This window comes from Chiloscyllium plagiosum, unplaced genomic scaffold, assembly GCF_037043375.1.
Source record: "Chiloscyllium plagiosum isolate Xiang-an unplaced genomic scaffold, Cpla_swu_hap1 HiC_scaffold_32, whole genome shotgun sequence".
Lineage (NCBI taxonomy): Eukaryota > Metazoa > Chordata > Chondrichthyes > Orectolobiformes > Hemiscylliidae > Chiloscyllium > Chiloscyllium plagiosum.
In genome coordinates this window covers 22,621,503-22,635,593 of record NW_028270170.1, presented here as the reverse complement: position 1 = coordinate 22,635,593, position 14,091 = coordinate 22,621,503, and the positions used below count along the sequence as shown (strand labels likewise).

The following is a 14,091-nucleotide window of genomic DNA, read 5'->3' as shown; positions in this document are numbered from 1 at the left end:
AAGATCACAAAGCAAAGGGACTGCCTACTGAGGTTAAAATGAATTCAGGAATAACAAAGAGCACTTTTGAGACTTATTTCTAAACATTACAATCAAGCAGCATGAATGTACAAGACTGAATCTTTCATTGGGCGAGAACCGTTCTGAATTATTTAATGCATGCAACTTGCTGATTAAGGTCCAATTTTGAGATAGGTTTCCTTCATGCAACTTCTATTTTTCAGGGGGCATGTTGGAACTAGTACACTGGTCTGCTTTCATCTTAGAGACACCAAGGAGAGTTTGGCAGATATTCTCCTGGGCTCTTGGAAACCACAGAACTTTAAAATGGTTCCCAGTGAACTGAATAAGCCATGTGTCAGTCTGAAGTTCTCAGGGTATGTTTCCTCAACAATTGGAAATTTCAAAGCAATATGGTGAAATTAACGATTTTTGAGAAGATTTGTAGCTCAAGTTGGTGATAAGTATGTAAGTTAGCTTGCTGAGCTTGAAGGTTTCTTTTCAGGTGTTTCGTCACCATGGCTAGGTAACATCATCAGTGAGAGTCTCTGGTGACGTGCTGGTGGTATGTCCTGCCTCTCTATTTCTAGGTCTTGGGTTTCTTAAGGTAGGTGATGTCTTTTCGGTTCTTTCTTTCCCCCAAGGGAAGGTAGATAAGGTCTAAATCAATGCGTTTATTGATGGAGTTCTGGTTAGAACCAGAAATGATACCTTAAGAAACCAAGACCTATAAATAGAGAAGCAGGACATACCATCAGGGCTTCACCAGAGACTCTCACTGATGTTACCTAGTATGGTGATAAAACATTTGAAACCAAACCTTCAAACTCAGCAAGCTAACTTATATATTTATGGTGTAATTATGCACAGTCTGGTCCAATTAGACCCTTCACTGTCTCTGTACTCACTGAACCAATTCAATCCGGGAGGAGAAAGTGAGGTCTGCAGATGCTGGAGATCAAAGTTGAAACTTTATTGCTGGAACAGCACAGCAGGTCAGGCAGCATCCAGGGAACAGGAGATTCGACGTTTCGGGCACAGGCCCTTCCTGAGGAAGGGCCTGTGCCCGAAACGTCGAATCTCCTGTTCCCTGGATGCTGCCTGACCTGCTGTGCTGTTCCAGCAATAAAGAACCAATTCAATCCCACTGACCTCAAAATTTTGGAGTTCCTTATGGATTGTATTATGCTTATCTTACTTATACTATATCCTATTAGAAATTCTTGTGAATGTATTTTATGAGAAGTTTAAGTATTTCTGTCCAATTGACACTTGTTTATCATGACATGATATAAATGTAAGCAGCTTCATTTTTATGCAGGAAGCACAATTTTCCATAATCAGATGCTCATTTTACTCAAAGGAATATATGGGAAAACCAGCATTGTAGGGTTGCCCACTGATTCATCATTTGTATTATATAATATGTAGTTTTAAAATAAAACAATGAAAATGATGTGCAACAGTTCAGTGACTAATATGCATTTGGTAGGATATGCAACATAAAGCAGGGTTACAAAGCTAAAGGTATCATATTAGTGATCATGTGTATGACAAAGCAGCAAACCATTGAGAGATAAACCTCATTATATAACAGCTGTATGTTCCATCGGCTCAAAATTCCAACACAATAATATCTCAACCATGCACATTTCATGCACAGTGCTGCCTCAGCCAATCACACAGCAATTACATCCACTTCATTTGCTTGTAGTAGCCTGATCTCCACAAAAACAACTGTCACGTTCTGCACATCCTACCTGACTACTGCATTAAGCCGTAACCAAACCAAACATATGCTCAACCATTTAGGAGTCACTCACATTACTGTAGGTTTGAAGTCACACGTAGGCCAGACCAGATAAGGATGGCAGATTTCTTTTCTTATTATTTGTGTACTACATGGATTTTTATGATAATTGATAGCTTCCTGGTTACCATCACTAAGTCTAGTTTAGTTCCCAAATAATGAACTGAACGTAATTCCACTGGATGTCTTGGTGAAATTTGAACCCACATCCCCAGAACATTAGCTGGGCTCTGAGTTACTATTCTAATGAGATTACCACTACATCACTGTCTCCTCTCATTTCAATTTTGCTGGTCCCCACCAAACTCACTTCTGTAATGAAACATCAATTCCTTACTTTCAACATCAAATATCCTGCATTAAAGATTAACCTTACTTAAAAAAATGTGAACACTAACAATCAAGTGCAAAATAGGAGAAGGTGGATGGATGTTGAGGGTGAGTTGTGTGTACCTGTGGTGCATGTACAATGTGTAGCCCTCTTAAAATCTTCCATGTTTCAACAAATGGAATCCCTGGAATCAACCTGTTGACCTCTGAACCGTTCCAGCACATTCAAGAAAGAGATGACATTTTGTTAAAAAAAGGGAAGCTGCTAGTCTGAACTAGAGAAAAGGAATCATGAGTGAGTTTATCAAATTATTGGACTGTAGCCCTGTATTTTCTCCATTTATTTTAGGTCTTCTGCAAAAAATCACAGACTTATGATGACTTTCTACAACTATTCAGGGCATTGACAAAACCACATCTGGATATTACATACAGCTTTGGTCTCATTATTTACGAATGAGTGTATTTACATTGGAGGTAGTCCAGAGAAGGTTCACAAGGATGATGCCTGGGATGATGAGGAATCTAGAGTTCAGTACAATGAGGAGTACAATGAGTACAATCATTGAAATACAAAAGATTTGAAAGGAGCTCCACACAGTAGAGGCTGAGAGGATGTTTTGTCACATGGAGAATCAAGAACTCGAGAGGACAGTTTCAAAGTCTTCCGTTCAAGTCAGAGGTGGGAGGAGTCTCCTCTCTCAGAGATTGTGAATCTTTGGATTTCTCTTAGTTCAGGAGCAGTGGCGGCTAGGTCATTGAAGATGAGTTAGATGGATTTCTGTTTGATAAGAAAGTTAAGAGTTATAGGTTTGTGGGGGAGTGGGTGGTTGGGGTGATGGGGTGCGGGGAGAAGTTATTCCGAGTACCATTTCTTATATTTTGATGCTCTGTATGACTTTCTCTCTTGCCCTCATGTCAGAATTGTTCAGTTCAATTTTTCTTCAATGTCATGGCTAAATGAACTCATCTCTAGCACATACAACACCTGAGTGCAGTACTTCGGAGCCCCACCACAACACAGAACTTGAACAAGTCTGTGGGCATCATCAGTAGCGTTTAAACAGTGACCTATGAAAATTAGATTTATTGTCTGTAATTTTATGACAGCCATTTAGGTCAAACATTGAGATTTTGATCTTTGATCCTTCTGAAGGAACTGAAATATTATTTTGTGAATTGCAATTGAAGTATGACTACAGTAGATATACTGCACAATAATTACCGAATGCAATCCAACCAGACACTGCAGCACAGTTCCTACTTTAGTGCAGTGTCAGCCAAACATTACTCCTATCACTCATCAGGGTCACAGATCAATCAAACCCATCTCATCTTCTCTACCAATCAGTAAATGTGTCTCACTGTCCATTTACAAAGCTATGGAATTGAACCCACACAGAAAATGCCGGAGAAACTCAGCAGGTCTGGTAGCACACTTGGGGAGAGAAACAGAGATAAGATTTTGAGTTTGGTACGACTCTTCTTTAGAACCGAAGAGTCATACTGGACTTGAAACTTTAACTGTTTCTCTCTCCACAGATGCTTTCAGACCTGCTGAGTTTCTCTGGCATTTTCTGTCTGTTTCCATTTTCCGTCATCTGCAGTAGTTTGATTCTATTATAATATGGACTATAGTATAGACTATTGATCTCTTAATTCACTAACAAAGCAATTTGGAAGTGTGGCATGAAGTAAGCGCAGTGAAGTTATTTCAACCTACTTCTCAATACAGGTAGGTGACTGAGTACCTCAGTTTCCACTTGGGGACCCTATAGCCTTTCGGACTCAATACTAAATTCAATAACTTTGGGGCTTGAGCTCTGCCATGTCCTTACCATTATCCCCATAACTAAGCCTTATTATTACATAGTCTGCTGTTGCACATTACCCATTGTTAGCCACTAACAGTCCCCACAAACAGCTATTCACCCTCCAAGCCAGATCATTATTCATACCTTTGATTGTCGAACTGTTCTTCTCTCTCTGTTTGGGATCTATCCCCACCTATTGTTTACTCCTTACCCTCACCCCATTATCTGCATATAAACCGGCATTTTCCTAGCTACCATCAGTTCTGAGGAAGGGTCAATCAATCCGAAATGTTCACTCTTTATTTCTCTCCACTGATACTGTCAGACCAGTTCAGCGTTTCCAGCAATTTCTATTTTTGCTTCTGAGTAAATTAAGTTGGAATTTTGACACTATTAATTGCAGTCAAGTATTAAACAGTGGAGTATGGAGTAACAAAACAGTAACTTTATTCCTTAAGAGATCATTTGGACCCCAGTATATTGATTAGATGCAACTATGACACTTCATTCACCTCAAACTCTCTTGCTATTCCTTCATCACAATTCTTCTTGCCTGCAAAAACCATTATTCCCCAATTATTTGTTGAGCTCTGAGTTGAAATTATTACAGACTTCATGCTTTCCTTCTTGGCCCTCATTTGCTGAAATTAACACTCCTTTGTGGTGTTTTTTTTATCTTCATCCCATCTGGGAGAGCAAGAAGAGTATGGAAAAGTCCTCATTCCTGATCTCAAATCCCCACTGTTGATGAACAGAGCTGAGGCACGCTCCCATAGAGGGAAAGGAGAAAATCAGAAATGCTTTCTTGAGGTCACTATTATGCACCATTCATCAACTGCTTGTCACTCTGAAAAACATCTCTTCCCAAAAGGATGGGGTGCGGGGTTCAGGAAGATTTTGGGAAGGCTAAAAGGGAAAATAGTAAAATTATACAGGTATTAGTAAATAATTAAATGCGTAGTTACTTTGGCACTTTATCTCAATCACCCTCCATTCAGTATAATAATTTTCTGTGCCAATTATGGTAAAGTCGTTGAATTGAATCGATTTTGATCAGCTGATTTAACCTTTTTTAATAGGAGGGTGAATTTGCTTTCCATGCAAATATAGGCAAGACAGCAAGCAAGCTAGTCAGCATCTCCAAATCTTATTGTATACTGACTGCTTTCCTTCAAATGTTCCTCTGTCTTGACAGGGGAACATTCTAACTTTGATTTGGTGTCTCACCTTATTTACAACAGAGATTTGGTGCTCCAATGTACTGCCTCTGTAGATCTCATGGATTTGGAAAAAAAATACAATAATAAGTAACAGCATAAAAGAAGAGGGTTCTGAAGTATCAAAATATTGGCCTACATTTAAAAATAATTGGACTTGGACTTCCATGAAGAGACAAGTCGATTTTTTGCCAATTTTTACCACTGATAGTAGAAGCAGGTTTACCAGAGAAGAAGTGGGGTATATGTCCAACCATCTTCTTAATGGGCTGGTGCCAAAATTATTCCACCAACCTACCTGAAGGTTCTCCCCACATCTGGTACCAAGAGAGATTCGATGTTGAAAACGCCCATTGGCACTTGAAGCGGCGCTTTGAGAACGACGAAACTGAAAAACAATTACAATGAGGTCTTCTTGTCTAATGCAGGCCAGCTGCAGAAGAATCTCTGAAACTGGCAATGCCAGGGAAGACACCTTTTACCAATGATGCTGGAAGGAATGGCTACTGCACTGTTCTGGTCAGTGACTCATATTTACTCGTATTGGCACTTGATGTAAATTGAAATAAGATTCCAGATAAACCTGCAGTATTAAGTTGATGCTTTGGTGAATTGTTAGGCTCATCAAAATATGGGATACTGGTGCTGATAAAATTTGACAATGCAGCACCTTTCCAAATTCATGCACTCAATGTCAGCATTAAATATTCCCAGGTCGGCTTATACATTTTTAAACGGCGGTTTTACTATAAACTGCAAGAATTAGAAAAGATGCTGCATTAAGTACTTCAGGTCAGTTTATGGTAGAGGCAAGGTAAAACTCCCTTTACTCTGGTTGATCCCTGGTTGACTTTGCAAGTTTTAGTGCCAAATTGAGCTAGACAATGGGTTATGATGTGACATGATCATATCGTAAACAGCAATTGGTTTCAGGCTGCCAAAAATCATTGCATGTGGGATCTTTAGACAACAGATTGCTAGAGTTTCCATCTGGTGCTGATTTGCAACCCAGTTCCTGAGGTGTGCTATCCAAATCCATAAACAAAAGAAACCTATGCAGTACTGTTAATTAAAGCAGAAGAAAAGCGTTAGGGAGTACATTCAATATATACAGGACAATCACCTAACTAGTGTTTCCAGAAATGCCTATTTTAATGATGGTACTGCACCATCAAAATTCCTCTATGCACGGATTTCAGCCAGTAGCAACACAATGCCTAATGCACCTTGATTTGGGTGCTTCACTGATATTGTTGTTGACGTTACTGGAGTATAGTAAAGGATATGGATTCAGAGGGAGCCCAGCAAACTGGATTACAAGTTGTTTATATGGCAGAAAACAGGGAGGAGGAGTTAATGGGAGTATTTCAGTAGTTGGGATTGGCTACTGGTTCTGTGGGGAGGAGGAGAAGGTCAATTCTAGAGTCATTTCTATTAGCTGTGTGCATCAACTAACTGGACAGATATAAGGAATGGTGTTAAAATTCACAGATTATGCCCAACTAAAAGGTACAATTCTTTAGAAGACCAAAGGAAGCTGCAAAGAGATATTAATGAGATGCTAGATGAGCTAAAATGGAAGAATGAGGTGAGATATTAATATCAAAGGCAGTAGACTGAAGCATTGGGGCAAGGTAGAAGGATTTCAGTTTACAGGTTAACAAGACAGTAAAGACTGCACCTCTGGCTGATAGCACAAGAACAATATAAATTAAGGTGTGGGATAGAGAACCTAAGAGATACTGATAAGGTGATATGAAATTTTGAAGAAGGCCTCAGTTGCTGTGTTGACTTCCACCCTGTAGGAGGACTTGAAGGCTGGTACAACCAAGATTTGCTTGGATACTGCTTGCTAGATGCAATACAAACATGCAGGAACACTTGAAACGTTCAGACTTTTTTGATAGAACACTACAAGATTATGCCAAAAATATAACATTAAAATAATGAAATAATGGAACAAAGGACTTTGTTTTCTGTAGTTGATGGGCCAGAAATACAAGATTAAATTCAAAAGATTGAGGACAGCGAAGAGGAGAATTTTTATTTTAAACAAAGGAAGATGAGATGAATTCTATTCTCGGATTGTGGGTGAGCTAGGGGCTAGGTCATCAGAAAATATTAGATAGGATAGATGAATGCATGAGAAAAGGGTTGAACAAGGTTCAGGAACAAAATGTGCAAGTGGGATTAAAACTAAACTCCTAACTTGGTTGGGCTGAATGGCTGTGACACATTGTAAAACCTGTGTATACTGGTCCGTTTGCCAAGCTTTGAATTTTATGTGAAGGACCTCCGATTAAAACTTAGGAAGGCTTTCTTTATTCCATCCTGTATTATGTTTGTACCTGGGTTCTTTAACTGTTACACAATTGTTCAATTGCAGGGAGACCCCACCTGACCCCAAAATGAATGGGTACAAAATACACTGAAAAGATACATTTTCTCAGAAGTAAGTTTTCAATATTATTGGTGGCACGGTGGCTCAGTGGTTAGCACTACTGCCTCACAGCGCCAGGGACCTAGGTTTAATTCCCGCCTCGGGTGACTGTCTGTCTGGAGTTTGCACATTCTCCCTGTGTCTGCATGGGTTTCCTCCAGGTGCTCTGGTTTCCTCCCACAATCCAAAGATGTGCAGGTGAGGTGAATTGGCCATGCTAAATTGTCTGTAGTGTTAGCTGCATTAGACAGGGGTAAATGTAGGGGAATGGGTCTGGGTGGGTTGCTCTTCAGAGGGTCAGTGTGGACTTGTTGGGCCAAATGGCCTGTTTCCATACTGTAGGAAATCTAATCTAATCTAAATTGATTTGCAAAAATTCAATATAATTTTTGCATAATTCCATTCCTATTTAATATCAGGTAAATGGCACAGTGGCTCAGTGGTTAGCACTGCTGCCTCACAGCACAAGGGTCTCAGGCTTGATTCCAGCCTCAGGTGCCTGTCAGTGTGGAGTTTGCACATTCTCCCCGTGTCTGCTTGGGTTTCCTCCGGGTGCTCTGGTTTCCTTCCACAGTCCAAAGATGTGCAGGTCAGGTGAATTGGCCATTCTAAATAGCCCATAATGTTGGGTGCATTAGTCAGGGGGAAATGGGTGTGGGTGGGTTACTCTTCGGAGGGTCGGTGTGGACTGGTTGGGCCGAAGAGCCTGTTTCCACATTTTAGGGAACCTAATCTAATCTCTTGTTCTAAAATAACAGGGAAAGTAATTCAGTAAGTGTGAGGTAATACTTTTAAAACTTGTGAGAGCATTTCACTGTCTTAAACCTGAATTTGAAAATGGGCTCTACATCAAAAATATTCCACCCACACTTTCCTTCTGCAATAATGAAAAACAGAGCTACACTTGAGATTGAAATCCATAGATCTATTCTTTAACAATTCATGGATGAGGAATTGTTAAGAAATTTCTGTTCTTAATGGTGAAATATAACAATGATTCTTATTACAGACAAATACTAAGTTATAGTCGTCTCGGATTATTTTATATTATTTTTTGAGGCCAACCCTGAAGCTGTTCCAGATAATTGAAAGGATCACGCTCTGATTCACCCTGTATTCAGCCTCTTTATTTATACATTCATTTGGTCTCATTTCCTCTGATTCAGCATAAATACTGACGAATCATTCATTTATTATCGTACACAAGTTGGGGAGAGTTTAGAGAACAAAAGATCCAAGTATCCATGGTACAATTATTTATAATGTGTAGTATTACTCAGGGATGACTGTTGGTTTTATTTAAGTTTTGACTTTCTAGGCCAGTTTCTGATATTTGGAAGCTTTATCCTGATCAAATAGGTATCTAGTATTTGACTTAAATCTTTCACCTACATGATTCGTGGCAGTATTCAATCATAACAGAAAATTCCCTCAGATACTCAGTACCATTACCGGTTCTTCCCATTTGTCCTTCACGTCTACCTCCTGTCAAGTCGGGTCTAGCAATGTTGTGGGTGGGACTGCAGAGGGTAATAAACAGTACACCATCTCAAGATCATGAAAACTTGCCTATGCATACTCCACTGAGCACTTGAATGTGGGGGAATCATTATTACACCCAAGGGCAGCAAGGACTTAAAAGAATCACTGCAGCAACTTCTGAGTGACAGAAAGAATACCAACATAGAGCCCTGAGAGAGTATGTAGGGGGTACAAGTTGGAATCAGGTGGACTGACACAGGTGGTGTCGGAAATGGGAGGAGTCAAAAGATTAAAGTGATGGAGTGTCTAGTTGCCTTTTTCTATATTATTTAAGCATGAAAAAGTGACCAACTGCTCGGCTTTCACACTCTACTGTGTGGAATATCAACCCAATTAGCTATCCGATAAAGGAAATCCTGATATACCATAATGAGCAAAGCAAAATAATTTGACTCACCTTTCTGTCATAGTCCTGAAGACCTCCAGAATTGTTCAGAAACAACACTTTCAGGGGTTGCATTAACTTGGCAATTGTTGCTGTGACACCCAAGGAATTTAGAAGCACTAATTGTCCATCAGAGGTCTCTCCCACAGAGCAGATGATAGGAATGTGACCAGACTCCAGGCTCCAATTTAACAGATCTTGCTCCACCGAAATTACGTTCCCAAAACTACACAATAAAAATCAGAGTCAACCCTGTTGTTACTCTAGCTCTCGTTGGCAGTCAAACATAAGAAATTGAAGTAGGCCAAAGGCCCTAGGTTCACTATAATTGCAAAATGAATGTGAATTAAATTAAAATGATTAAATGCTTTTATGAAATAAATAGATGTAAACTATCTCCTCTAGTGAGGAAGTTCAAAGCCATTGAGCAGGATATTGAGAGAGAAAAAGAGAGTGACAGAGAGAGAGAGCATATGTGTGTCTGAGAGAGAGAGTGCGAGAGGGAGTGAGTGTGTGAGAGAGAGACAATGTGTGTGAGAGTGTGTGAGAGAGAGAGAATGAGAGAGTGATGAAGGGAGACAGAGAGCATGTTTAGACAGCGTGTGAGAGATAGTAATAGAGAGTGTGAGAAAGTGTAAGACAGAGAGAGAGCGTGAGAGAGAGAGAGAGAGAGAGAGACAGCATGTTTGTGTGTGTGTGAGAGAGAGAGAGAGAAAAAGAGAGAGAGAGGGCGAGACCATTCAGCTGTGAAGACTGGAAGCATTTCAGAAATAGGGCAGGGGAAATCCAGAGCTTCGTCTGCTAAAAAAGCTGGAAGGGCTTGGTCACTTAAAAATTTACAAATGAAAATCAATATACTTTTGTTAGTCAAATGTACTACATTATACAGAACTAAGTTGAATAATGGAATTAAGATACAGATTTGTTATAATCCAGTTAAGTAATGGAAAGGGATTGAGTGACTGAATGGGTTCCTCTTGCTCTAAATTTTAACCGACCATTAAAGCAAAAATCATGCAGCCTTTTTAGGCTAGTTATTCATTTTGTTGAATGTGAGTGATACCCTTTATTGATGGATAGTCCTATATTTTCCCAAAAATAACCTAAAATCCAATAGGGAAGGAAACTCTGCAAATCTAACCTACTCTGGCCTATATTTGGCTCTAAACCCACAGCAATGTGCTTGCCTCTTAAGTGCGCTCTGAAATAGCCGAGCCTGTCACCCAATACAATGTTAGATAAAAGACATGAAACTAGACAAACCACCAATCAAGGCACCAGAAATGACAATGATGCACACAGCCCTGCCAACCCTGCAAGATTTTTCTGCTAGTATCTAAAGGCTTGTGACAAAATTGGGTGATCTGTCCCATGGACTAATCAAACAACAAACTGATGTCGTCATTGCCAATGAATAACACTTTCCAGCAAATTTACCAGACTCCACCTTCACCATCCCCAGGTATGTCCTTTCTCAGCAAACAGACTCAGCAAAATTGCCCTGGGACACCTTAACAATGCTTTAGACCTCATAAGATCTCGAGGCATTAAGTCAAACATGGGCAAACAGACAACTCCCCTACCCCAACCCACCCATTCTTAGAAGAAGCATTGAGGGTGGCAAGGGCACAGAGTCTACCCTGCGTGGGGGACTTTGATATCTATTACCAAGAATAGCTCAGTAGTCCCACTACACACTGGGTTAGCTAAGACCTGAAGGACAGAAAAACCAAAAGAACTGCATTTGCTGGAAATCAGAAGCAGAAATTGCTGGAAAAGCTCAGCAGGTCTGACAGCATCTGTGGAGAGCAAGCAGAATTAATGTTCAGGGTCCAGTGACCCTTCTTCAAGACTGAGTTCTGAGTTGGATTGTTTGAGCTATAGGGAGAGGCAGAATAGACTGGGATGGCATGGTGGCTCAGTGGTTAGTACTGCTGCCTCACAGCGCCAGGGACCCGGATTCGATTCCAGTCTCGGGTGACTGTCTGTGTGGAGTTTGCACATTCTCCCTGTGTCTGTGTGGGTTTCCTCTGGGTGCTCCAGTTTTCTCCCACAGTCCAAAGATATGCAGGTCAGGTGAATTGCTCATGCTAAATTGCCCGTAGAGTTAGGTGCATTGGTTAGGGGGAATAGGTCTAGATGGGTTATTCTTTGGAGGGTTGGTGTGGACTTGTTGGGCTGAAGGGCCTGTTTCCACGCTGAAGGGAATCTAATCTATTTTCTCTGGAGCATAAGAGGCTGAGGAGTGACCTTATAGGGAAGTTTATAAAATCATGAGGGGCATAGATAGGGTTAATAGCCCAGGTCTTTTCTCCAGCGTAAGGGATTCCAAAACTAGAGTGCCTAGGTTTAAGGTGAGAGGGGAAAGATTTAAAAGAGACCGAGGGGGATACTTTTTCACACAGCAGGTGGTACATGTATGAAATTAACTGCCAGAGGAAGTGGCGGAGGCTGGTACAGTTACAACATTTAAAATGAGAAGGGTTTAGCGGGATATGGGCCAAATGCTAGCAAATGGGACTAGATTAATTTCGGATATCTGGTCAGGTCGGACAAGTTGGACTGAACAGTCTGTTTCCATGCTGTACAGCTCTATGACTCTAAGACATCCTCTCTGAATTCTCCCTAAAGGACATAGCTGCTTGACTGGGCCTGTGGCAGATGGTGAGAACACCAACAAGAGGGAAGATATACTTAATCTTGTCCTCTCCAATTTAAGTATAGCAGATCCATCTGTCCATGATTGCATTAGTAGGAGTGACAAGGAGGAACTGGCAGTGGAAAGGATGTTTCCTCTTATGGATGAGATCAGAACTGAGGGCAGTGTTTTAAAATTAGTGGTCACCCTTTGAGATCAGAGATTAAGGGAATTTCTTTTCTATCAGAGGGTTGCAAATCTCACCTGGTCTGGAGCTCTGACCTATTGGAGCTCTTTCAGTGAGAAGGCTGTGGCAGGAGAATCGCTCATGTTTTTTAAAGCGGGAGGCAGGTTAATTCTCTTATTTCACAAGTATAACATTATTGGGGGGTAGGTTGGAATGTGGAATTCAGAGCACAAGCAGATTCCCCATGATCTTACTGAATGGCACAGCAGGTTTGAAGGCCTGGATGGCCTACTACTACATACAGAATACTGAATGGCCTGGACAGAGTGGATGTAGGGAAGATGTTTCCATTGGTAGAAGAGACTAGGAGCCGAGGACACAGCCTTCGAATAAACCTTTTAGAACGGAGATATGGAGAAACTTCTTCAGCCAGACAATGATGAAACCATGGAATTTATTGTCACAGAAGGCTGTGGAGGCTAGATCAGTGAGTATATTTAAGACTGAGATAGACAGATACTTGATTATCAAGGGGTTCAAGGGTTATGAGGAGGAAACAGGAGAATGGGGTTTAGAAACTTATCAGCCATGACTGAATGGTGGATCAGATTCAATGGGCTGAATGGCCTAATTTCTGCACCTATGTCTTCTGTTTGTGTGTTTATATATTCACCACACATTCCTTGTGAAGACGAAGGTCTGACTTTACGTTGAAGTTACCCTTGGCGATAGCGTTGTGCTGAATGGGAGAGATTTTGAACAGACCTAACAAGTCAATTCCTCGAATCCTAAAGGCACTGTGGCAGTCAGAAGCAGCCAGTACTGTATTTGACCATAATCTGTAAAGGCATGTTCCAACATATCCCCACCCTACCATGAACCACCAATGAAGAGTGCAAGAGGGCACACCTAAAAATGAGGCATCTACCTGGTGAAGTTACAACACGGGACTACTCACAAGCCAAGTGAGAAAAGCAGTGTGCAGTAAACAGAGCTAAGCAACCTCAAAACCATTTCTAAACTCTTCAGTCCTGCCATATCCAGTCATGAATGATGGTGGACAATTCAACAACTTACTGGAGGAGCAGTCCCCACAATTATCTTCATCTTCAATGATGGGGGAATCTAGTTCATAGAATCATAAAGTCCCTGCAAGGTGGAAGCAGGCCATTCTGCCCATCAAGTCCACACCACCCCTCCAAAGAGCAGCCCACCCAGACCCATCCCATCCCTGCATTTCCCATGACTAATCCACCTAGCCTGCACATCCCTGGACTTTATGGACAACTTAACACGGCCAATCCACTAACCTGCCCATCTTTGGACCATGAGAGGCAACCGGAGGAAACCCACGCAGACATGGGGAGAATGTGCAGATTCCACACAGACTGTCATCTGAGGCTGGAATCGAACCCAAGTCCCTGGCACTGTGAAGCAGCAGTGCTAACCACTGAGCCACCATGACACCCATCAGTACAAAAGACAAAGCTGAATTACTTGTGTCTATCTTCAGCTGCCTCCTGAAATCCCCAACATCACAGATGTCATCTTTAGTCCATTTGATTCACTCCATGTGATATCAAGAAATGACTGAAGGTAGCAGATATTGCAAAGGCTATGGGGCCTGACAACATTCCCACAATATTACTGAAGACTTCTGCTCCAGAATTAGCCATGCCTGTAGCCTTGCTGTTCCAATATGCTTCAACACTGGCAGCTGCTCAACAA

General features: G+C 41.1%; 2 protein-coding genes across 9 annotated transcripts in view; one reads left to right on the top strand and one right to left on the bottom strand.

Moving 5' to 3' along the window:
- tmem101 (transmembrane protein 101) overlaps window positions 1-5,651 on the top strand; it is a 43,472-nt gene extending 37,821 nt beyond the window's left edge. The window contains exon 5 of the mRNA XM_043675092.2: window positions 5,600-5,651. Coding sequence (XP_043531027.1) covers window positions 5,600-5,622 — 23 coding nt within the window. The 3' untranslated portion in view covers window positions 5,623-5,651. The remainder of the gene's footprint in view (window positions 1-5,599) is intronic.
- nags (N-acetylglutamate synthase) overlaps window positions 1-14,091 on the bottom strand; it is a 56,444-nt gene that overhangs the window by 27,227 nt on the left and 15,126 nt on the right. For 6 of the 8 annotated variants that reach the window (XR_006309208.2, XM_043675085.2, XM_043675086.2 and 3 more), the window contains exons 3-4: window positions 9,551-9,764; window positions 5,470-5,559 (exon numbers count right to left, since the gene is read on the bottom strand). Coding sequence is in view for 7 of the 8 variants with exons in the window: in XM_043675085.2 (XP_043531020.1) it covers window positions 5,470-5,559; window positions 9,551-9,764 (304 nt within the window). In the remaining variant the exon portion in view is untranslated. Of the gene's footprint in view, window positions 1-5,181; window positions 5,230-5,469; window positions 5,560-9,550; window positions 9,765-14,091 lie in introns of all 8 variants that reach the window. The other 2 variants (XM_043675083.2, XM_043675084.2) reach the window with 2 other exon arrangements.